Source organism: Ambystoma mexicanum, chromosome 2q (assembly GCF_040938575.1).
Source record: "Ambystoma mexicanum isolate Mex_15411 chromosome 2q, UKY_AmexF1_1, whole genome shotgun sequence".
Lineage (NCBI taxonomy): Eukaryota > Metazoa > Chordata > Amphibia > Caudata > Ambystomatidae > Ambystoma > Ambystoma mexicanum.
Window position 1 is genome coordinate 975882761 of NC_090924.1, and position 25280 is coordinate 975908040.

General features: G+C 47.5%; 1 protein-coding gene across 2 annotated transcripts in view; it reads right to left on the bottom strand.

Moving 5' to 3' along the window:
* ULK4 (unc-51 like kinase 4) overlaps positions 1-25280 on the bottom strand; it is a 2742936-nt gene that overhangs the window by 325726 nt on the left and 2391930 nt on the right. For both annotated transcript variants that reach the window (XM_069648276.1, XM_069648275.1), the window contains exon 35: positions 4702-4887. In XM_069648276.1, the coding sequence (XP_069504377.1) occupies positions 4702-4887 (186 nt within the window). The remainder of the gene's footprint in view (positions 1-4701; positions 4888-25280) is intronic.

Here is a 25280-nt window from a genome sequence, read left to right on the forward strand (position 1 = left end):
ACTATTCCCCACCCAATCCCCTTATATAATGTATTATCCCAAACCCACCCAACACATATATAAAAGAACTAAAATAAAGGTGCAGGTCAATTAGGACAACTATTATTAGGTCAATTAGGACAAAAGGTTAATTTGAAAAGGTCAATTTGGATAATACCTCCAGGAGTGGTGTGCCGCCAATGATCTCTGCCTTAATAACGTAAGACCGAGATGCTCCTCATCGGCACACCTGCTCCCTCATTTCCTGTCACTCTCTGGCCGGCCTCTCTTGGCCCTCTTCCTGCTCCCACCTGTGAGGCTAAAAACCTCAGGGTCATCTTCAACTCCACACTCTCCTTCTCTCCTCACATCTCTGACGTCACTAAGAAAGCACACTACCAGCTGCACCTCCTCAGAGGTATTCTTCCTTTCCCCTCCGTCCCCCAGAAGCTCACTGTCTCCAGAGCTCTGGTTCTCTCTTGGTTGGACTATTACAACAGTCTCTTTCTAAATCTGCCTGCCTCTACTCTCCACCCTATGCAACTCATTCAAAACAAAACTGCAAGACTTGTCTGCTAGCGATCGCATCTCTCCAGGACTTAATTCTCTGCACTGGCTTCCAGTGGGTGCGAGGATTAAGTTAAAAACCTTCTGCATTGTCCACAAGGCCTTCTGGGACCTGGGGCCTCAATTCCTTCAACTCTCTCTTCCTAAATATCTTCCTTCTCGAACTCTTCGCTCATACGCCTCCAACTCCCTCAGGGCCAGTCGCTTCTCCAAGCCACAAGTTGGTGGCAGATCTTTTTCTTCTGCTGGGGCCTCCTTCTGTGGCAGCCTCCCTGCCTCTCTGAAACTTGAGGAGAACCATCTCTGGTTCCGGAAGTACCTCAAGACCTTCCTCTTTGCTTCTGCTTTCTCTCCTCCTCTTGACTGCTGATCTCCTGGCTGAAACTGAAACTGCACTGGTGACCTGGCTATCCTCTAATCTCGGGCCCAGGTCCCCTCCCCGCACAGTTGCACACCTGCACTGCACCCTGGCAACCCTTGCACTCGGGGACTGTCTTATTTTTATCTTGTCTTATTTATTTTACTGTTTATCCTATGTATTGAACTGCACCCTCCCCTTTCCCCCTGCACTTTTCCCCTTCCCCCATCCCCTGCACTTGTGCGATCTCAATGTCACCTGACCTGGTAAGATCTTTGTCTTCCCTCTGTTGCCCCCCTCCCTTGCCTTGCCACGCCTTGAAACACTTGTGTATAGGCACGTTGTAAATGCCATATCATATCATAAAGATATTACAAAATGGTACCTGTGGAACCTGCTGGGATTAAGAGGCCAGTTGTCCAACACCGAATATCACACATTTAGATGTTCACACTGATGTAGTACAGTAGAGACTGATTTTAGGATCTACTAGTCATTCTTAAGTGTTGTTGGAATATCTGCAAGACACATCGATGTGGCTCTCCAGTAAACATGTATCCCTTATCACTATAGTGTTCTGACAGTCAAGTGTTTTCCAATTGCTACAACGGCTTGTGGGGGAAGAACAAATTACTTACCTCTCTGTAATTTTCTTTCTGATGGATGTTCCTCCCACAAATTCCTCATCCATGATATCCCTAATCCAGCGCAGCTGTTCTCCGAAAACATTTCTGCCACCAAGGGGCTCTGTGACGGCTCTACCCAACACCTCTACATGCCCTGCGCTGGATATGATGTTGTGGGCCAGTATATATAGCTGGCGCCCAGGGGTGGACTGTCCTTTAAGGAACTCTGGAGATTTCCCGGTAGGCCTCTGCGCCATTGGCCGCTTTTTTGTGATACCCTATTTTTTTCCAAATTTTCTCACAGGAAAAGGGTTGGGCCTGCTAAAAACATGTAACATGGGGCCTCTTTTGGTTACAAGTCCACCCCTGTTGGCGCCAAGCCCTGTGATCTCAGTTGCACCCTTTTCCCCTAGCGCTTTGAAGCTGAGGGACCATAGAACCAATGGTGTACTAGCTAACCGCTAAGAGGGACAGGTAAGGAGGGCGATGATGAATCTGTGGGAGGAACATCCATCAGAAAGACAATTACTGAGAGGTACGTAATTTGTTCTTCTAACAGACTCCTTCATCCCACAGATTGCTCACCTTTCAAAGACTCCCAAAGCAGTACAATGATCAGGAGGGGGGAGGGTAGCAAGGACAACACCTAAACTAGATAACTCTCAAGGACAGCCCAGCCAAAATGAGTGACCTGACCAGACATAGAATCCAAGCAGTAAGGCGTAGCAAACGTGTGCCAATAAACCCACGTTGCCACTTGGCAAATATGCAGGCCAAGAACTCCCCTTTGCAGGGCAGAGGTGGCAGCCACTACTCTGGTAGAATGAGCAGTGAGACCTTCAGGGATCTCCTTTCCAGCCAGATCACAGCATTCCGAGGTGTAGAGAATGATCCATCGAGACAGGGTCTGTTTCATCACAGCCCTGCCAGCTTGGTCTCTGGCACAATCAACGAAAAGCTGGTCATCTTCCCTAGCTTTTCTTGTATGAAAGACATCGAACTTAAAGGCCGTACTGGTTCCAGTCGTTGGAATCGTTCCTCTGTCTTGGAAAGGTGAGATGGAGGAAAAAACACAGGAAGATGGATCTTCTGAGAGAGATGGAAATCCGAGACCACATATGGCAGAAAGGATGGTCATATTCTCAATGTCGACTTCTCTTTAGCTGTAAGGTAACTCTTCACCGTGCCCATCTGCAGGCCCGCTTGGGAAAGCAGAAAATCCAACACAGGGGACAGAGGACAGGATAAAGGATCCGGGACCCTCATCAGCACCAAACAGAAAAGGTACGCCACCTGCAGGCATAAAAGGATTTTGTAGCGGGCCAATGAGCAGAAAGGAACATACCGAGGACATCGTCCAACAAGTCCCACCCCTTGTAGCTCGGAGGACCTGCCCCTCCGAGTGGGAGATCAAGTCTACTCTTAGGGGAGACGACACGGAGGGCAGATGGTCATGTCCAGCAACTCCGGATACCACGTCCTCTGGGCCCAGTCTAGAGCAATCAGAATCATTGTGGTCCGAACAGGCGCAACCTCCTGAAAACCAGCGGAAAGACAGGGATCGCCGAGAACGCATAATGAAGGTGAAAAGTCCACTCAACCATCATTGCTTACCCTAAAGCTCCCTGACAGAGAAATTCCCTGGAGCAGAGCAACTCGCACTTCCTGTTGGCACTGGAAGTAAAGAGGTCCACCTGAGGAGTCCCCCAAAGGGAGAAGATCTCCTCCAGAACTTCCTGACAGAGTTCCCACTCGTGGGAGCCTGAAGTCTGTCTGCTCAAGGCCTCCGCTGTGACATTCTCTCGTCCAGTCAGATGAGCCACCATCGGAGAGAGACTGTTCTGCAAAGCCGAGAAATGCATTTGCATTGATTCTCTGCACAGAGATACTGAAGGAGTCCATTAGAAGCAATGGTGTTATGAAGACCACAACAGAGCAAATGTTTAGCCCAAAGCCAATAATACTGGTCTCGGCAGAACTGATAACTGAGCTTTAACAGCACACCATAAAACACAATGGGTAAGCAGCAGTAACAAATTACTGGACCAACATCGTCTGAGGTTGGCGATAAAGTGAAGGAGAAACATTCAGCATGTGGCTGATATGATATGATCTGGCATTTATAACATGCCTATACACAAGTGTTTCAAGGCGCGACGAGGCAAGAGAGGGGGAACAAAGGGAGGACAGACAACGGTCATACTAGGCCAGGTGTCATTCAGATCGCGCAAGTGCATGGGAAAGGAGAAGGGGGAAGTGCAGGGGGGGATAGGGGGAAGGGACAGTGCAGTACATGAGAATAAATAACAATAAGTAAAGTAACCGCCAGCAGGTGGCAAGTGCAAAGGTGAGTGCGGGCATCAGGTGTCAAGTGCTGGTGGTGGGACTGAAGGGACACAGAACAGTCCCAAAGTGCGGGGGATACTAGGCCGGAAGTGCAGGAGTGTGTGACTGGTGGGGGAGGGACCTGGGCCCGGGATCAGAGGGTTGCCAGGTGACCAGTGCTGATTCCAAATCCACCAGGAGGTCAGCAGGGGAGAGGAGGAGAAAAAGCAGATGCAAAGAGAAAGGTTTTGAGGTGCTTCCGGAACCGGAGATGGTTCTCCTTAAGTTTCAGGGAGGCAGTTCCAGAGGGAAGCCCCAGCCGAAGAAAGATCTAACGCCAACTCGTTGCTTGGAGAAGCGACTGATCGTGAGGGAGTTGGAGGCGGATGAGCGAAGAGCTCGAGAAGGAAGATATTTAGGAAGAGAGAGTTGACGGTATTTAGGGCCCAGGTCCCAGAAGGTCTTGTGGACAATGGCTGGGGGTTTCTCCTCCAATTCCCAATTCTCCACCAGAACATGGATGATTTACCATGCACAAAATGACTGCTCATGGGAAATGCTCCAAATTCACAATGGGGTCCTATGGACTCCATGAATGGGGATTAACATTGGAGGTGCAGCACTTGCAATATGATGGATTTACTGTGATTATGAGTGGTGAAAAAAGGAAATGAGTCTGTCTGTAAAACTGCCAAACTTGAAATGAGGTCCAATGAATGCCAGCAGTACCATTTTGCCAATTCAAATATTGACCACTCCTTTCTGGAATAAAAATTCCACACTTAAACAGATCAACAAACACCACAGAATGACATCTCTAGAGGTTTCTTATCCTTTCCCACTTACCAATCTTTTAATTACTCGCAACAACAGCTTCTGGTGTTTTGGGTCCCTCTTAGATGCAAGGACCTCTGCAAAGCACTCCATGTTTTCTGGCGACATGCTGTCTAGGTTGTCACCGCCATATAGCTGAACCAACACAGACAAGCATTGTGATGAATGTTCCCATATTTCAGGGTCTTCGCTAGGAAGCTGCAGGAAAAAAATACATTTTATTAACCACTTCACAGAAAGAACTGATAACAAGTACAGTGCATCCAAAACACATTTTATAAGTACACACTAGACATTTCTGGCTCATTTTCCTAATGTACTGTGGCTATACAAGATTCTGTAACAGTGGTGTCAACATTACTCAAAAATGAACAACTCACTTCTGATATTTTTCTCTCTGATGGTTCCACCTCCGACAGGTTGTTCATCTTAGATACAAAGTGCAGCATCAGCTGGTTCTTTGAAACTTTTCTCCAGCGGGGGTATAGTTTAACTGCAGTGCTAAGCTCCCTTGATGCTCATGCTCTTCGGCTCCAGGAAGTGATGGCTGGTATATTATATAAACAGCACACCATGTGCAATGACTTTCCCCTTTGTATCTCCCCATGCTCAGCCACCTGAGGGAACCGATAAGAGGACCACCCAGATCTCCAATTGTGAGGCAGATTGGTATGTCAATAATGAATCTGTAGGAGGAGAACCCATCAGAAAGAACAATCTTCGTGCCAGTCTGTGCCATCGTCTCCTAGGATCATCGCATTCGGGGAAAATGGAATGTCTGCCCCCTCGATGTTTGTTAGCGTTTGGTGGATTTGTCGCCAGTATGTGGTTATAGAGGGGCATGACCACATCATGTGCCCCATTGTCCCCTTGTGTTTGCAACCTCTCCAGCACTGGTCCGTGGGTTGGAGTCCCATTCTATGCAGCTTGTCAGGGGTGTAATATGTTTGTTGAAGTATTTTGAACAGAATTTCCCTATTTTTGAGGTTGATGGAGGTGTTGGGGATGGCCACAAAGCTTCTTTGGATACCTGGAGCGCTTACGGGGGTTCCCAAATCCTCCGCCCGCCCATGCTGCTGCGAGTGTGCTTAACCTGTGTTGGTTATCTGGTATTGCCATTAAGTAGAAGGGCGTTGATCCTTCCTACCAGGGAAAGATTGACGTCTTGGAGTGCCGCAATTGAGGCGCTGATGGTTATTCCTAGATATTTCAGGGAGTGAGTTTGAACGGTGCTACGCCCCCTGGTTCCCATGGGATCTCTCTCCGGAGGGGCATTACTTCGATTTGCTCCAGTTTACTCTATAACCTACCATCGGGCCGATGCTGATATAGATCAGTAAGACGTCCGCGTATAGTAAGACTTTATGTTCTTCCAGTCCCTGGTGTATCCCTGACCATATTCAGTCGATGCACATCATTATTGCCATGGGCTCGATGGACAGAGCATATAGGAGCGGTGATAGCGGGCATCCTTGGCGTGTACCTGATTGCAATGTGAATTCCGCGGAGGCCACTCCGTTCGTGACCACACCAGCTGTCGGGTCTGTGTATAGGAGCTGTATTAATGTGGTGGGAAGGCCCTACCTAGGGAGAGCTCTGATCATAAATTCCCATTGGACTTTGTCAAATGCTTTTTCTGCGTCTACCGCTATGATGGCGTCATGGGGATCTCTCTCTCCTGCTATCATGTGCAGAAGTGTGCGTACATTGTCCCCCGAGTGTTGCCTCTTGATGAAACCTGTCTAGTCCTTGTGAACTAACTGCGGTAGGGAGCGCTCTATCCTCTGGGCCAGGCATTTTGCCAGAATCTTAGCATCCGAGTTGATTAGCGAAATCGGTCTATAGGACCCACAGAGTTCCAGATCTTTTCCACTTTTGTGGAGTACGATTATGTTGGCGCTTAGCATAGATTTGGGTAATTTTTTGTGGGCCAGAGCTTCTTCACAGACTTCTGTGAGTTTGAGGGAGATTTCGTCTGCTGGGCATTTGTAGAGGTCTATAGGGATTCCGTCCGGCCCCGTCGCCTTCCCTTTGGATAGGGACTGTATTGCTCGCTTGATTTCTTAGGAGGTGATGGGGGCGTCTAGGGTTTTTGTTTGGGCCGCTGTGATTCAGGGTATGGGCACCGTATCTAGGAATGCTTCTTTTCTTTGGGGCGTGCATGCGTCTGTGGCAGTGTATAGTTTGAGATAGAACTCGGTGAATCTTGCGTTGATACACTCATCGCCCTCCACTAGATTATTGATGTCGTCCCTGATGGCAGTGATTATTTGTGTGGCTTGGCGCTGCTTGAGGGCGAGTGCCATCCTACATAAGGGTCTGTCTCCTTCTAGGCAATAGTTTTGTGCCCAGCTAGTGTACACTTTCTGCGCCCCGTCTGTGGTGATTTGTTTGATTGTGCTCCTTGTTTTTTCTATCTGTGGCCATAGGGTTTTATATCGAGTCGCTTTATGTCATTCCTCTAATTGCTTGAGTTCCCTTGTTAGCATGGCCTCCTTTTCCCCCCACTTCTTGTTTTTGTGTGCCCAACGCAATATACATTGCCCTCTAATGAAGGATTTGAAGGCATCCCAGCATCTGTGTATCCCTGTCTCTCGTTGTCGGTCCAGAAATTGTCTACATTGTCAGTTGTTCCACAATGTCTGGGTATTGTAATCTTCTGAGATTTAGTTGCCATGTCGGGAGATTCCGTGGTGTTTCTGGGAGTGTGAGGCAGAGTGTGACCGGTGCCTGGTCAGAGATTGTGGTCGGTTGTATTTTACAGTCGGTAACCATGTGAGTTGTGTTGGTGGGCATAAGCCAGTAGTCTAGGCGGGAATAGCTGTCATGGCGGTGGGAGTAGTGTGTGTAGTCGTGTCCGTCCAGGGGAGCATGCCTCCAGACGTCTACTAGGTGTAGATCTGTCATCAGAGTATTTAGGGCCAGTCATTTTTTCGTGTTAGTTGCGTTGGCTAGTTTTGGTCCTTTACGGTACCAGTCCGGGTTCAAGATTGTATTGAAGTCCCCCCTATTATTGTGAGATTGCCCATGTATTTAGAGCATTCTGCAAAGGTGTTGACGAAGTAAGCTGAGGAGTCTGTAGTAGGTACGTATATGTTCAGTAGGGTAATTGGACGTTTCAGAATATGGCCTTGAATTAAGACATATCGGCCGGCTTTGTCGCTGTGCGTGAGCTGTATCTGTAGGGGGACCCGCTTGTGTATCAGGATAGATACCCCGCGTTTCCCATGATGTGGCGAGCGTGCCGCCGCCCCCACCCATCCTCGTGTTACTTTCTCTGCTTCTGCTTTATTTAGGTGGGTTTCTTGTAAGAAAATGATGTCGCCCTGCATGTCCCTCGCTAGGTTCAGCATACGTCTGCGTTTGATGGGGTGGCCTAGACCCTGTATATTTAGGATCATCAGGGTGAGTTTAGCCATTTTCTAGAGGTGCAGTTTGTCTGGCATAGGTTCTCCTGGGGTGCACAGCGATTGGGTTTGGTGATTTATCTGTCTGGGACGGTCTCGGTCTCGTGTTTACCAACTTGTGGGGGAGTGCCCCCTGAACATCTGAACTTTGGTCTAAACATTGACCTGTGTTGAAGTTCGAACAGTAACATTGGGTGGGCCAACAATTCAGCCCTGACCCAATACCGGGTTTGGAAGCCCATGCATGGGGTCGGTGGATGCGAGCTGCTGGCTTGTCATCGGTTCCCATACGTCATTCGGAATATGTTGCGGGGGGTGGTAGGAGGCATGGATGCAGTGTTTGCGGTTCACTTTTCGATCGCTTTTCTGTCCTGCCCTCTACTCCATTAGTCATTTGAGGATATGTCTTTTGCGTTTGGAGTCCATGTGTGTTCTCCTCAGCGGTTTGTTCTAAGTATATATATTTATTTTTCTTGCCGTCCCCTATGGTATCTCGCGGTGTAGCTTGATCTCTTTCCTCTGGTCCATGCTGGGTGTCCCTCTTGGTTTACTGGTGCGTTTTCTGTGGTCCAGGTTCCAGCCTCTGGGCCCCCTGCCGGTCTTCTGTCATCTCCCCTTTGGCGATCCGTTTGAGGTGGTGTTGTGTGTGGAGTTCCCGCCCCCTCCTGTGGAGGTTTCTTCATTTCTGACGTCACTATGTTTTGTTGCTGTAGGAATTGCCATGCCAGTTCCGGGACCCCGAATGTGTGCCATTGCTTTCCAAGATGTATGCACCATGTCGCTGGGAATTTCAGGAAGTTTCTATGTTCTGTTGTTTTCAGCACTTTGAAAATGGTGTTAAAGTCTTTTCTTCATCAAGACACTTCCATTGAATAGTCGTTGAATATCTTGATGTCTGAGCCGCTTTTGCGCACCAGGGTTACCGCTATGTAGACCTTAAGTATGGTAACTTTATGCTGAAAGTTAAACAGTCTCATGGTAATGACTCTAGGGTGTTCGTTTGGAGCTGGTTTTGGGATCGGCACCCTGTGGACCCTTTCTATGGTAAGATCTCTTGCGTTTGGTAGATGGAGTTCGTTTTGCAGGAGGTTGTATATGTAGCTTTCTAAGTCCATGCCTTCAGCGTTTTCTGGGATGCCGACCATCCGTAGGTTGTTCCTGCGGGAGCGATTTTCTTGGTCCTCCATCTTTTCGCCCAATCGCTGTACTTCGCGGATGATCCCATCCAGATCTGTTCCCATTGTTGCCCGATTATCTTCCAGCGTGCTCATGCGCTGTTCATTATCTGTGGTCCGTTCTGCTTAAGTGGCTAGCTGATTTTGTACATCTTGAAGATCTTTTTTGATCTCTTGGACCATGCTGTTTGTTTCCTGGGTTCTTTTTCTGATTAGCTTCATTTCGGCCAGGATGGCCTGTAGTTGCGTTTGAACTTCCATATCAGTTTTGTTACGTGCTGATCCTTGTGGGATGCTTCCAAATGTCTCCTTGTCTGTGTTTTCCTTCAGTCCTGGGTGTAGAGCAGCTTGTTGCATGCCCTTTGTGGTTTTTTCCCTTATGGATTGGTGCCTTGGGGGTGGCCTTGATGGGGTCTCTTTGTAGGTGTGCATTTGTTTGTTTGCTGCCTGTGCTGGTAGGGACGGGGGCCTCCCTTGACCGATTGTTTTCTCCTTATACTTGGCACCATCTCTGATCCTGCGCTTGCTTTTGGTGCCCTTTGCCTTCTGTTACGATGTGGACTCTTGGTGCATTTTATTTTCTCTGTCTCTTGGTGCTTGGGTTCTCTTGGCCGGCGCTAATAGGGGGTTGCGGCCCCCCCATGATGTTAGCTGGGTTTATCGAGTCAGGTGCCATAGGTCTGCAGTCCACTTATTGGTGTGGGCCTTGTTATTGTGACGTGGTCTTTAATACCATGGGCATGTCCATTCGTATCCCCGTTAATGTTCGTTTCTTGTGGTGCTCGGAGAGTGGGTAGCGTGGGTCTTCCCTGGTTTGAATGTCTCTGACGTGTGTCCTGCTATAAGATGGTGCTCATTTCGGGGGTAATGGGGCAGCGCTGTTGGTGTTGCGTGCAGTATGTCTGGGGGTGTCCCGGCCTTCTTCCCCCTCTCCTCTGTGTTGCTGCATGTGGAGTGATGGTCCCGTTGGGGTTTGGATGCCTCGTGCTGCCTGGTTATGCCTGCCTGTGCTGGGGAGGCCCCTCATGGGGTAGCGTTTGCAGACTTGAGCTGCCTCGCCTTCCCACTGCTTGGCGTGGTTCCATGTAGCTTTCGTCAGGGCCCCTGCTTGGGCGTGGCTGGCAGGGGTTATGTCCGTCTTTGCTGCCGCACTAGGTTCTTTGCCTTAGGGGCTCGGGGCCAGGGTTTTGTGGCGCTGCATGGTTCGAGTTGTGATATGGCCGCCGTGCTACTTCCCTCCCCCGCTGCACACCGGACTTACTTGGCAGTGCCTTGACTCCTGACCTGGTCTTGGCTAGGGTTTGCCGGGCGGGTGCTGTGGTTGATGCTCTATTTCCCTCTGCTTCTGTCCCCCACTGGGTGCCCCTGTCGGCTGCTGTGGGGTTTTGGGTGTGACCCTCTTTGTATCCAGGCAGGCCTCCTCTATGCTGGAGGTTAGTTCATCTGGGGTGGATAGACTGTTTGGGGCGTCTCCTTATCCGCCGTTCCACTGCGGCATTCGCCTGTCCGGATGCTTTTCCTCTGGGTTGCCTGCTCTCTCTTTCCTCCACGATCGGAGTCGGAGCTGCTGCGGTCTGCCTTTGGACTGCTGTCTTGTAGCCCGTGTTGGGGTTCCTCTCCATGCTGAGTCCCTTTGGAGGCTTCTTGGGGTCGGGCTGTGTGCTCGGTTCGGGCCTTTTTCTCTGCGGCTAATCTCGGTGCCTCCAACGGTCTGATTTCCAGTCGCTTGCTGTACAGGCTCTGCTGTGCGGTTTTGCTTCAAACTTCTGTATATGCCACATTTGTATGGGCTCTTGTATTTCCCTGTGGGAATTCGATCCACCTCAGGAGAGGTGTCAAGCCACTTGTGCCATGCAGGGCCAAAGCTAACAGACAACCCCATTTCCTTGTTCTGGAACTCCTCATGACATCGAGGAAGACTCATGGGCACTAGCCCAAAGGCAACCGGGTTGTCATCCTCATCAAAAAGTTCCTGAAAAGAGGACATAAATCCCTAGTATATTTTGGGATGAATTTACTCGGGAGATCTTCGACGTTCTTCGACGGTTTAGGCTGTGACTTCGCCGGCGCTGATGGAGCCAATGAAACGTCAAATAACGCATCAGCCCGCTGAAAGCGTCGACAGTCGGATCAAGGATTTCATTGGTCTTGGGCTCTTAGGCACAGGAGGTAGTTGGTGAGTCGAGTCACTGCCGACCTTGTCGGGCGCGGTGGGCTCAGGGGTCTTTTTCCCAGAGGAAGAGAGAACAGGTGGGCCAGATTTCTCGAAGACCTGCCTCATCTTGATGCAAAACTCTTCCGACTTGTCTGTCGAGTCAAACTTAGATAGGAACCGTACCTGTCTTTCTGGGGATGAGTCAGTTAAATGCCTCCTCCTTCTCTTCTTTGACGAGAAAGAAGAATAAAGACGGGAGTCGCATGTTGAGTGGGATTTCTTACAGTGTTTTTTTAAACCGTTTTTTTCTCCTTCTCTGGCGTTATACCGGCAGCAGAGCTCTTTTCGTCAGGTCAGATCTTCAATGGTGTCGTACTTGGAGACTTTGAAGATGATCAACATAGGGCTAAATTGGAGCCTCTCTCCTTCAAAACCTTCAGTGTCATAACCTGACACGAGCAGCAATCCGCCACAATGTGGTCGGTAAGGAGGCACCAAAAAAACTCTGAGAATCGGTAAGCAACATTTTTGGGCCTCAATCACTGCACTTTTTTAAACTAGAGAGTTTCGCAGTAAACATGTTGTAAAGTCTACTGGAAAATCGAAAGAATTTTGAAGAAAACCGAGTGCCTCATAGGATTTTGAAGTTAAGTTCCCAAGTAGCATGCTGGGCATGCAGAAAAAAGGAACTGTGGTCACAGGGCGCCGGGTGCGCTATTTGTACCCGCATCGACGTCACGTCCGGTTTCGGAAGAAACAACTCAGTGGCCATCAACGCCAGTGTGCATGATGCCCCCTGCTGGGAAAACAGTTTCTGGGAGCTGCAAAGCAGGAGAAGAAATATCCAAGAGTAGGAATACCAGACTACTAACAATACATCCTTTCCTCAATTCCTATTTGATTGAACACCCTTCAAAATATTTTAATCAGGAAAAACCACTGCGGATATATGTTTGCCATAACTTCATCAAACTTCCCTATAAAAGCAATCTCCTCATCTCCCATGACTATATGACGCTTGCCACGCATGTTAAAATACTATCAATGAGGCACAAGAAGTTAAACGTGAATATATTCCTTCCATACAGCACCACCTGATGGGTTCCCCATCAAACCAATTAACATTCCTAGAATTAAAGCTGACTATTGTTGGCCTCTATTGGTCATCACAGACCCATACAAGCCTCACTCTGTTTTTCCCAAAGGACAAGATGATGGCCCTCATCAAACTGCGCCATATACTGCACAACACATTGCTGATTAGGTCACCTACTACCTGCAGTTCTGAAAAGTATGCAAAGCCTTCTTGTTTCAACCCATTTTCCCCCTACTAGACCACACCTCAAAACTCAAACCATCTGTCGCCAGAAAGTGTTGTGCAATGACAAGGAGAAATTAAAGTATGTTAACATTAAGTGGGCATGGCAAGAGAATAAACAAATTATAATTTAAGAACATTCGTCAGTATTTTCTCGTTAAAACTTGAGTTCAAGGACGTTCATTGTGGATAGATATTAAACTAGAAGAAGAAAGCCTGAAAGCCAATTCACAAATATCTATTATAACTAACCAACGACAAAAAATAATTTGCTTCTAAAAATAACTTTTGACACATTTGCCTTCAAGTTTGATGACACAGACAAGGGTTTGTGTTAAAATAATATTATGACATCTGCCCACATTCTAGCTTTGCAAGTACTATGATGACATAGGCATGATTAATAAAGCACCCGATAATTCACCTGAATTAGGATTTTCCTCCCCAGATGAAATATGGTTTCATATCTAGGGAACGGACCCAGAGGACAGATTAAGACGTGAAGTAGCCATAAAGGCTATGGTAGGATTACAGTTGCTCTGACAGATGGCTATCTTTCTCACCAACTTGTGTGTAAGAAGGAATACAGGTAACCTACAGTAACTGACCTAAACACTTTGGCAGCAGGGCATCCCCAAGTTCTACCTTGCCCTCTCAAGTATTGTATTTTTTGGTGCGAAATATGAGCTCTATCATCGCAGCACACCTTCTGTGACATGGTCATGGTCTTAACCTTGTCAAGGAGGAGCGCCCGCCCCTCCCGACCTGGGGTATGTGGCCTACTAGGGCATATACCAGAGCCAATCATACCCCAGATGTGCACTAATGGAGTTGGAGGTGCCACAGTCCCTGACCTCCTGAGTGTGCCATGTTTTTTACTGCTACTTGCACCACTGTCTTTGCAATCGTGCCTAACTGCCTTTTTTCTGGCAAGAAGCCTTTTCTATAACTTTCAGAACTACTACATCCAGAAACTACTGTGCCAACAGCCAACCGGGCCAAACAGGAGAATAAGGACAACAGCTGTGAGTCTTGCTCAACCGACAAGCGCCATATCACACACAGAGATGCAGCCTTCACTGGACAGTGAGGGAGAGAGAGAGAGAGACCCTTCCCCAGTAAGCCTGTGCAGTCCCAAGCCGAGAAACCGGAGCGAGCGGCAGTGAATTAAAAGGGGGCAGGGCCAAGCACAACTTTTGAAGCCTTTGAATGTAAAACCCCAGCTCCAGGGGAAAGCCCAGGAGAAGATTGGTGAAAAAGGATGAAATTAAAGACAAATGGGTAGAGGGAGGAGGTAATTATCAAGGCAGGCATGGGTATAAAAACCCTGCAAGGATAAGGGGTTTTCGGGTGAGGTCAGAATGTGAGGTGATGGACTGAGAGGCAAGGCAGCAGAGAGCAGAAGGTGGAGCGGAATGCTGAGAAATTGTGGAAATGTTGGATGAGAGTGCAGTTAAGGTAGTGTGTGTGAGAGACAGTAGTACCACGCTTAAGAAACGGTAGTGATTGTTGTGTATGTGTAAAAGTGTCTGAGGAGAGAAGGGGAAGTAAAAGAGAGGAATGTGAGAGTACTGGGAGGGGTAAAGGCAGATAGTGGAAGGTGAGAGTGGTACGGTGTGAAAGAGAGAAAGGAGGGGAGTAGGAAAAATGAATTGGGCATAGTGGTGGAGGTTGGAGGCAAGGAGGGAGGAGAGAGAAAGGAGAGGGGAGCGAAAAAGGAGTGTGAGAAGATCTGGAGTAGGAGGAAGGAGTAATGAGAAAGAGAGGAAGAGAAGGAGAAGACAACATATAGGGAGAGATGGGAATGGAGGAGCTAGGAAGATTGGGGGGAGGAAGGAGAGGACAGAGAGAACGGGGGAGAAATAAAGCATAGGAGAGAGGTGGAGGAGACATATCAGGGAAAGGGAGAGATTCTGAAACACACTTTGGGGGAACATGAGAGTAGGGAACTCTTAGGAAATCCCAGAGGAAGGAAGGTAGATAAGGTTACGGCTTTTAGGCCCTCGGTGACAGACTAGGTTAGAAACAAACAGTAGGGGTCACCTGTCTCCAGTCTTCCATCGCATCCTGTTGGAGAGTAGGGACCCCTGGTCTCGGGTGAAGATAGCCCACGGAAGAGCGAGAGTAAGACTAGGGCCCCCCTTAGTCTGGCCTTCCTATTGTCATTGAACAGTCAAGCCTTTGACATTGATAATAAAGCACCTGCATGTTATATCGTTAAAGCAATCTGCAACACTGAATGCTTAAGTCCATACACAAGATGGACCCCAGAAGGGAATTGCCACTGAAAGCCCAAACTTAAAGCTGAAGATTCTCCTCTCACCAAAGCTAGTGGGTGGAGACACAATCGATGACAGGACAGGAAGTGCACACCAAAATGATTACAGTTAATATGTAATGCTGGTTCACAGCAATAGTCTGTTTTGTTGTACAATACTTGCTATGAAGGCCCCACGCAAAGGCTGTATTGCTCAGTATCTTTCTACTACACTTCATTCACTGACAGGCTCTGTTTCAAACGGAACTGGGGGCGATATGTGTAGAGAAATGTAAGCACGCATGGCCGCATATAAGGTACTTTGGTTTATTGCCAGTTAAACAACAAACCTATTCCAAAATGTTTCTGGCTTCTGTATGTCTACAGCAGGAAATCTGTATATCACTGTACGTTCATTAGGCCATGTCTTTGGACTCGCACTAGTCAATATTTTGTCATATGGACTTGTTTTCAGGCACACCATTCAACAGTAAATATTTTCATACCATCCGATCTGCATATGTAAAAAACAAAAAAGCTACATTACACATGAAGCTATTTAAAACTGTGCTCTCCTTGTTGAATGGGCTCCATGCAAGCAGCGTTTACTCACAGTCATGTCCCAAATTCAACAGGTACAGCACACATATAAATACCTAAAACAGGCCTGTACGGAACCATTCTGGATGGATTTGCATCCTCTGGGAGGGTGTGGGCAGTGGTGCACTGCGTTCTATAGTTAACCTTTTTCTTGGTACTTTGTAAAGTTCACCTTGTGGTCAACCACATATCAATCAATCATATATATTAGAGTTCCTTTGTAGAATCCTTTGTGTTATGTATCATATGGAATTATTATTATCTAAGTTTAGGAATGTTAAGTGAAGGTAGAATGGGGAGGCAGAACACAGGTGGAGACAGTAAGCAGAAGGTGGATGTGCTGCAGCTGCACTGTGACCTATCCTAATAAAGAAGATCTCACGTGCAAATTGCGGAGTCCTACATTATTATACTTCAACGAAACATGAGCTCCGGCTCAGCAGCTGCAGCGGAGTGTAATCAGGTGTTGTGTGAACCCATGTCTTCGGGATCCTCTGCGTACACGAGCGGTGTGTATAGTTGCAGTTAGTGGGTGCAGCGACCATTGTGAGGAAGGGAGCTGTGAGGCGTGTAGCTGTTGTGAGCTGGCGAAGAGCATTACAGGGAACCGCTAGCGTCAAAGGCCGATGAATTCTTGAAAGCGTGGCCCGTGGGCCCTGAGATGACTGACATGGAGTAGTGGTCTCTCCCGTCCCGGTTGCTGGGTAACGAGTGAAGTAGCACTCCAAGTACCCTGTGGGAGGTTTCCAGCGTGTGCGCCGCACTGGATTGGACAGTTTGATGTGAGAGTAGCAACGGTTGCTACAACACGATACGCATGTCATTGGATTGATTTATCAGCAATGAGAACGAGCACAATCTAAGCAAGCAAGCACAACAAGATTGCCAAGTGTGGAGCTGCAAAGCATTGTGCAACCAGAAGGGAGAGGGACCCTCAAAACATTAAAAAAACACACACAATGCTTGTGGTTGTTGAGGTTTTCCTCTTGTTCGGTTTCGTTATTTCCCTCCGAAATCTTTGCTAATTTGATCAAACCCCCTACTTACTGTTTATTGGGGGATAATGAACTTTGAGAAATTTCTGTGTGTTTTGCAGGAACTAGAATTGCACTGTGTAATGAAGGGGAAATGAATTGTACAGGAGGGAGGATTGATTATGTGGTTGCAAATGTTTTCTTTATGAATTTATATGTTGAAACCTAATAAAAATAAACTTTAAAAAAAAACACAAAACAAGCTTAGAGAGGTTTGAAGGATGCCAGTTGGATTGATGTATTCAAGTTGGTGGTGATTACAAGCCACTGACAGAAGTCATTGGGAGAACAGTAAAAAGGAATACAGGAGGACTTAGCTCCTAAGTGACTAGCGACACTTGCTCAGAGCATTTTCTCAACGGAATCTTACAGACATACGCATTCTGTTACATCTTTACATTGTTTTGGTTATTGCTGTCAATGGCAAACATTCCAGGTCCTGCACTATTTCTACCTATAGCAGGTGAACCAAAAGTGAGGTGGCAGGACTGGAAAGAGGATTCTTTAAAGCTTGTTCTCGCTGTCTATGCTGTAGAGAGAAAATATGCCCTTCTCTATCATTGTTTAGGGCATGTTGGGCAGGAGATTTATAAAAGGTTGCCTGACCCCACAGCCCCAAAGCCAACTGGTGGGGCAGCGTGGAACAGCTTTGAAATGAGTGTTGCCAAATTGGACAAGCATTTTGAAGTGAAGGAGAACAAAAGTCTAGCCAGGTATCCTTTTGTCACTTGAGAACAGAAGAGTGGGGAGAAAACTGAAGAGTTTATAACTTTGTTGAGAGGTTTTACAATCAAGTGTCAGTTTGGACACTGTCAAGAGGAGCATTTTAGGGACCAGCTTATGATTAAATGTGCCAATGACCGAGTGTATAAAGAGCTGTTGAAAGGAAAAGATCCAAATTTGGATCGAGTTATAAAAGGCAAGTTGAGCACACAGCAGTATGCATCAAATAACTCAACAAGGAGGAGGTTAAAAGTTCAGGACAAAGCAATGTGTGTAGGGGGAGAAATATGGTGAATCATGGTCAAGGACCAATGAAAGATGGAGTTTGGAGGCTTAAGGATAGAGGGGAAGGCAAGAGTGCCAGGAGGGAGGAGGGTTGGGATTAACATGGGCAGAAACAGTTTGAACACCAACCGAAGAAGTGTTTTAGGTGTGGGAGTTTACAACATTTCGCTAATGACAAAGAATACACTTCAGTGTATGCAGAATGCAGAATGCAGGTTGTGTGGAAGAAGAGGCCATTTGGATAAGTGTTGGAGATTGCCTTGCAGTTGAGAATATGAATTACTATGATGAGGGAGATGATGAATCCGAAATGCTTGAGGGTCTGAGGATTGTACATGTTGTTAATGCAGTCATGGGTGTTAAGATAAAGAAACCAAGATTGTTTGTTGTAGCGCGTGTGTGAAAATGAACTAAATAACATGGCACCGGGGTGCAGTCATTTTGGACATTCACTTCCATTACCGCAATGAAACCCTACGTTTTCGTGGGCTCAATGAGCAAACATGAATTTTGCAACTGTTGCGATGACACTTAATGATGTCAGATGAGCTAACTGTGGAGGATAGTTGTTGTATTGTCCGCTGAAGGACGAGCCAAAAAAGGGCATCAGAGCTTTGCAGGTGTTTCTCCCAATGCTTGCTGTCTGCCCTTCGGCCGAGGGCAGTCTGGTAACCATGAAGGAGCAGGGATTTCCCCATAAAGAAAAGAAGTATTCCTCATGGAAAACAGAGAGTTGGACCCTGGGTGATGCAGTATCGCTGAGAGGGAGGACGCTCCACTCCAGACCCCGTTAGCAGAAGTGATCTCTCTGCCTACCTGCTCTAGGACTAAGCAGTTTTGTGGTGGCTGAGATTAAGGTGTCTTCTGCAACCATACTAACAGTGATGCTCTTTTTCTATGTTTATGCATAATCGACTATATGTTATGTTTTAGTTGTGTGTATGTGTATGTGTATTGGGTCTGAATAAGGGGTCTGTAACAAGCAATTTATTTCTAATTATTGTTCTAAGTGTGATTCATTGACTCCCTGAGTCCAAGCACTTCTTTGGGTCTGTGTAATATGGTGCGGGACTCTGAGGCCCCTGTGCGTGTCCGAAAAAGCAAAACATTGTGGCACTGTAAGCAGGATATTTGCCAAAAAACCCTGCCAATGTAATCATTTTGAAGTGTTGGTCTCAGAGAGGCAATTTTAGTTTTGTGGATATTTGAAGAGGAAAGAGGGTGTGTGGTGAGGTATTGACGATAGGGACGTGAAACATTCATTGATATCATGAGTTCCCTATTTAGGAAGCAAGGAGGGTCTGCAGGCGGAGACTGTCCTGAAGTAACCATACCAGGGTGGATCAAAGGCTCCTATGACAAAGTGGCACAAACCTGGGCATGTGGTGAAGGTCTGAGTGAGACTTGGGATACAGGTATAGGAGAGGCAAGCCGAAGTAACGGGCTGCCTGCAGAAGGTGCCGGTGAAAAAGGAAGTGTTTTCAGCTTCATTTATTTATTTCTTCGTTTTTATATAGCGCACAGCAGTCCTGAGGCATCACGGCACTGTTACAATAAACATGGCTGGTTACAGAAGAGGGCTTAGTTACAGTTGTTAGGATATACAGACTTGGTTACAGGCATGACTTTTGTATTAAGGAAAAAAATGATAACTGGGTTACATGCAAGATAAAATACATAACAGAGTGTCGGAGAAATACTATGTAGAGGTCCCGAGAAGATCCGCTCGTAGTGATGTGGGTGTTTTTAGTTGAATAGTCTGGTTTTGAGGCCTCTGCGGAAAGCTGTGAGGGAGGTCCCGCTTCTGAGTCCGTTGGGCAGGGCGTTCCATAGTTTGCGGGCTAAGTGGGGGAAGTTGATCCCTCCTGCTTTGGCCCTTTTGATGGGTGGGATGCGTAAAAGGTTAGTGTAGTGGGTTCTTTTAGGGTGTGAAGAGGAGTCTCTGATGATGGTGTCAGCTAGGCAAGAAGGGGCTGAGAGGCTTAAGCACTTGCGTGTTAAGGTGAGTGTTTTGAATGTGATTCTCTCTTTTACCTGTAGACAGTGGGCTGCCCGTCTCGCCTGTGTTATGTGGTCTCTTTTTGGGATATTGAGTGCTGCTCTGAGAGCGTTGTTCTGGACTATTTGGAGCCTATTTCGGATTTGCCTGCAAGGAGAGCAGTAGTCTAGTTTAGCTCCAATGGCGTCTCGGGAAATGGAAAGGCAGTTTTGGTTGGCGAGGAAGGGTTTTATGGCATTTATTAATTTGGTGGTGTGGGCAGATGCGGAAGTGATCGCGTTGACCTGTCGTGTCATGGACAGCCCAAGTGCCTTGACAGATGTGGGGACGGGATGACAGTGTTTTCAATGGTGAAGTTGCTATAATTGTGGTTGAGTTTGGATAGTATCCCTTTGGGGCCCATGAGGATGATCTCTGTTTTGTCCCCATTGAGGCAGAGTCCGTTGTCTGCCATCCAGGCTTGGATGGTTGAGTACATTTGGAGGAGGGCTGCTGAGTCTAGGTCGTACGAGCCAGTGAGGGGGAGGAATACCCGGGTATCATCGGCATAGTTAGTATAAGCTATGCCAAGGGAGTCCAGTTTATCAAAGAGTGGCTTGGTAAACAGGTTGTAGAGGGTAGGTGCAGTGCATGAGCCCTGGGGAACTCAGCAGTGGATGGTGGTGGGAGCAGAGTTAGCCTGATCAGAGAATACCTTAATTGCTCTGCCTTCTAGGAAGGAGGTTCTCCAGGAGGAGGCCTGTTTAGAGAAGTGGGCTTCATTGGTGCAGTGTGAGGTCAGGATCTTATGATCAACGAGACCAAATGCGGCCGATAGGTCCAGCAGCAGTAAGAGGGCTGGTTTGCCTTTGTCCATGATCTCGGTTATCTGGTTCTTGAGGTCCAATAAGGCAGTTTCCGGGCCATGGCCTTTACGGAAACCTGATTGCCTTTTCCCTAGGATGGCGTTGGTTTCTATGAAGTGTTGGATCTGGTTGTAAGCGGCTTTGTCCAGTATTTTAAGGAGGAATGGGACGGTGGTGATGATGCAGTAGTTGTTAGGGGATGATGGATCTAGGGAGTGTTTTTTGAGAAGCGGGTGGACCCAAGCTTCTTTTAGGCTGGTTGCGACGGTGCAAGTGGAGAATGAGGCATTGATGAATGCTGTGATGATTGGGGCCAAGGAGATGGTGCAATCTCTGATCATTTGGGGGCGGGAGGGCAGATGTCCCCTTTACACGTGGATGCTTTAAGGTGTTGGAGGAGATCTATAACCTCTAGTTCGGAGACATCGCTGAAAGAGAAGGGGAGAGTGTGGGGCTTAGGCCGGAGTGAGTTGGGCATGGTAAAACTGTCAGACTTAGGTAGTGCTTTGCGTTGTGTTTGTATTTTATTTTATTTTGGAGAATGGTTATTTTGTTCAGCAGGGCTGCCTGGATGCTTGAGCAACAGGCTTCACCTTTTACGATCTCATCGGGGCAGGTTGGAGGTGTGGTAAGATCTTTAAAGATAGAGACTAGTGCTTTGGATTTAGAGTTGGCATTAGAGATCCTAGTGTTGAAGTCGTTGGACTTAGCATTGAAGATGGCTTTTTTGTATTGCGTGGATAGTCTTTTGAATTCGTCCTTAGTGGAGTTGCTAGGGTTGGTCTGCCAAGTAGCAAGGGCAGCGCATTTGCTAGAGCGGAGGGATAATAGGTCATCCGTGAACCAGGAGTTAGAATGCATTGATTTTTTTGCTTTTTTTTGCTACAATAGGGGCTATGGTGTCAATGGGTTTGGGGAGGGTCTGGGAGTAGAAGTTAGCGAGATCGTTGGGGTCTCTGGCGAACGGAGGTCTTAGCTCTGGAACATCCAGGAAGGGGAGAATGCTGTCTTTAGTTCGTTTTTTTGAGCTTCTGACATAGGCTGGTGGGGCATAGGAGAGAACTTTACTGGGTAGGGGTGTAGCCTTTTCAATGGGTAGGGTGAGTAACTTTTTGTGTGAACCCAAGGTCTTTAAGTTCCTTGGCTAGGGCTGACGCTACCGTGTGCTTCGAGTCATTGCGAACTAGGTTGAGGTCACCGAGTAGGATGGTTTTAGTGGAGCTTTTTAGGTTATTGCCTAAGACATGGAGGAGATGCCCTTGGAAGTCGGGGGCTGAGCCAGGGGGCCTGTATACGACGTGTACGTTTATAGTACAGCTAGGGGAAAGGGACAACTTAGCTGAGAGGAGGTCGGCGTTGCCTTCCCAGGTGTGATTACACATCCTGATGGAGAGTTTCTCCCTGGATATCAGAGCTACACCTCCATCTTTAACGAGCTGTCTGTCCTTTTGGAGGATGGAGTATCCCTGAGGGAGAGCGAGAGAGATGGCAGGGCCTGATGCCTCATGGAGCCAGGTTTCTGTGATGGCAAGTATGTCAAGGTCTAGTGAATTAATAATTGATCTCGAGGGATGAGGGCGCATTTGAGGGGTTGGGGAGATTTTATTTTTATGGCAGGAAGTGTGTGTGAATGCTGGTGGGGCACAGATGGGGGTAGCAGATGATGTGCTAGGATGTATGGGTTTGGTGGTGTGTGGTGAGGGTGTGCATGTTGGTTGTGTGGGGAAGCAGTGGGGAGAGGTCAGTTGAGGTGGTGTGAGCCTGCCTTGGACGAGTTTGGGTGTGGTGTTATGAGGAGGTGAGTATAAGGTGGGTGTGCGGGAGCCTAGTTTAAGGTTTCTGCTGGCCAGATTGTTAGGAAGGTTCGGGAGTGGCGAGGGCTCAGTGTGTGCTCGAAGCCTGGCTTTCTTATATCCAGGGTTTGATAGGGCGCTAGGAAGGGTTGCACATGGAGGAGGTGCTGGCTGACCTGCGGGGTAGTGAGGTGGGAGATGCCAGTAGTGTGTCAGTGTGGTGGAGGGGTACAGGTGCATGAGTGTGGCTATTGCGAGTAATATTGCAATGAGTGGGTGTGGTGAGTGATTGTTGTGTGGCGAGTACTTTTGTGTGGACCGTGGTGGTGTAGGGAGATGCATTGGTGAGTAGGGAGTGTGAGGGGCGTGGGTAGGGCAGAGATACTTGTTGGCACAAGGATGAGATGCCATGCGACTGGCTGACTATGTTTGGTGAAGATGAGCAAGATACTTTAGGGCACAGTGGGAGTGAGGTGCAGTATGGGCTGACTGAGCGCTTCAAGCAAACAATATGTTTTAAAGGCACAGTGGGTGTGCAATACAAAGCGTGCTGAGCGAGCACATCAAGCAAACAATATTTTTAAATGCACAGTGGGTGCGCAATACAAAGCGTGCTGCCTGAGCACATCAAGCAAACAATATTATTAAATGCACAGCTGGTGCGCAATACAAAGCGTGCTGCCTGAGCACATCAAGCAAACAGTATTTTTAAACGCACAGTTGGTGCGCAATACAAAGCGTGCTGAGCGAGCACATCAAGCAAACAATATTTTTAAATGCACAGTTGGTGCGCAATACAAAGCGCGCTGACTGAGCACATCAAACAAACAATATTTTTAAATGCACAGTGGGTGCGCTATACAAAGCGTGCTGACTGGGCACATCAAGGAAACAATATTTTAAATGCACAGTGGGTGCGCAATACAAAGCGCGCTGACTGAGCACATCAAGCAAACAATATTTTTAAATGCACAATGGGTGCGCTATACAAAGCGTACTGACTGGGCACATCAAGCAGACATATTTTTAAATGGACAGTGGGTACGCAATACAAAGTGCAATGACTGGGCACATCAAGGAAACAATATTTTTAAATGCACAGTGGGTGCGCCAATACAAAGCCTGCCGACTGAGCACATCAAGCAACCAATATTTTCAAATGCACAGTGGTTGCGAAATACAAAGTGTGCATCTGTGCATATCAAGCAAACAATATTTTTAAATGCACAGTGGGTGCACCAATACAAAGCCTGCCAACTGAGCACATCAAGCAAACTTTAGGCAGAAGAGGTTGGATTTTGTTGCATGCATTCCGAAAGGTGCATCAACAGAATGTGGAACTACAGGCAAGTGTTTTGAGATTGGAAAAGGAGTTGGCAGCTGAGAAACAGATTGTATTAATGCAGCAGCTGCAAATTAAGTTGTATCATGATAAGGCAGACACATATCAAGAGGTAGCCTAGTGAGCTGCTGTAAGGGTTGCTCGATACAAATATCGAAAGAGGGAGGATGAATTTCCGTAAGGTAGCGACCATGATTGCTTCCGCAAGGGTTGATTGGCAGTACCAGCACCGAGAGTGGTTCAGAGCAGGAGGTATCGTCCAGGCCGGAGTATGGTCGGAAGGAGGTAACAGTTAAACCAGTGATGTGCAGGCGAGCCAGTCCAAATCCAAACAATCTCAGAGGGGGGTTGGTGGATTTGACAAGATAGGGGAAATCATTAGCCGATTGTAGCAAAGGGCTGGTGAGTCTTTGTTAACTTGGATTGTTAGATTGTTTGACGGAGGGGCGGAGTGTCTCCGGGTAGACGCCACGGACGCCACCCAGTTTCTGCCATTGTCGCAGGAAACACATTCAGGATATGTTACGTGAGGATGACGGGGGAGAGGTTCAAATGTCATTATTACAGCTAGCGGCCCAAGGGTGTAACCACAAGTACCCGATTGCATCAGACTGGCCTAATGAGGAGAAGAAAGTGGTACACCTTGAGAGAGGCCATACAAAGAGTGAGGGGACATGCCATGAAAGAAGCGATTCATTTAGATAACCCCCCCCCCAACATATGGAAGTGGTAGCGTTATCGGTCTCACCTAGATGCCATCATTCGAACCGCTACGCCAGCATACAAGAACGTCATTATGACCCTGTTGGTGAGAATGACCGGTAGAATGAGAGATGAAGTGGTGGATGCAATCAGGCAATTGGCAGACCTAGGGGAATGGTAAAAGGCTGAAGAAAGACCGAGAGAACAAGAGAGAGAGACAGGCAGAGTGAAAGACGGACCCCTGGGAAGAGGTTTGACAGCTGAGACTCTCGGGTATCCAAGAAGGATATGTTTTGGTGCTACTAAAAGATGGGGTGCCACGGGAAAACACTGATGGGATTGAGACACGGGGACATGTATCAATTATATAAGAAGCAAGGGCTCGAAGGTAAGGAGCGGTACTAGCAAGAGAAACGACAGGAGCTACATAAGCCCAGAAGGCATCAGATACCTTCTGTGCCACCTGCGGAGGAAGTGGACGAAGAGTCCCCGGGTACGTCCCCATAATTCCATCGGACTTATGCAGATTTGAGAAAAATGGTGAGTGCGATGGTGGAAATGGAATCCAAATATACGCATTGAAAGTACGAAAAGTATTGTGGGCAAACTCCGGTGACTACTGCCCGAATTAAGGTAGACAGACGGCCTCCTGTGAATGTGAAGTTATTTTGGCAATCAGGAAATATACAAGGTGTCCGCGCGTTAATTGATCCCGGGGCGGAGGCCTCATTGATGCATGGAAATCCTTCGAGGTTTAATGGACGGCATTTTACGATCACAGGGTTGCAGGGAAAAGAGACCCCTGCCGTTCAGACCAAAACCGATATGAAAATTGGCAATCTGAAAAGGGATACTTATCAAGTGTTAGTTGTTCCAATACCTGAATATATTATTGGGTTTGACATTCTGGAGGGTTTGACTCTCGGATTGGGAGGTAAGCTCTATCAGTTTGGGTG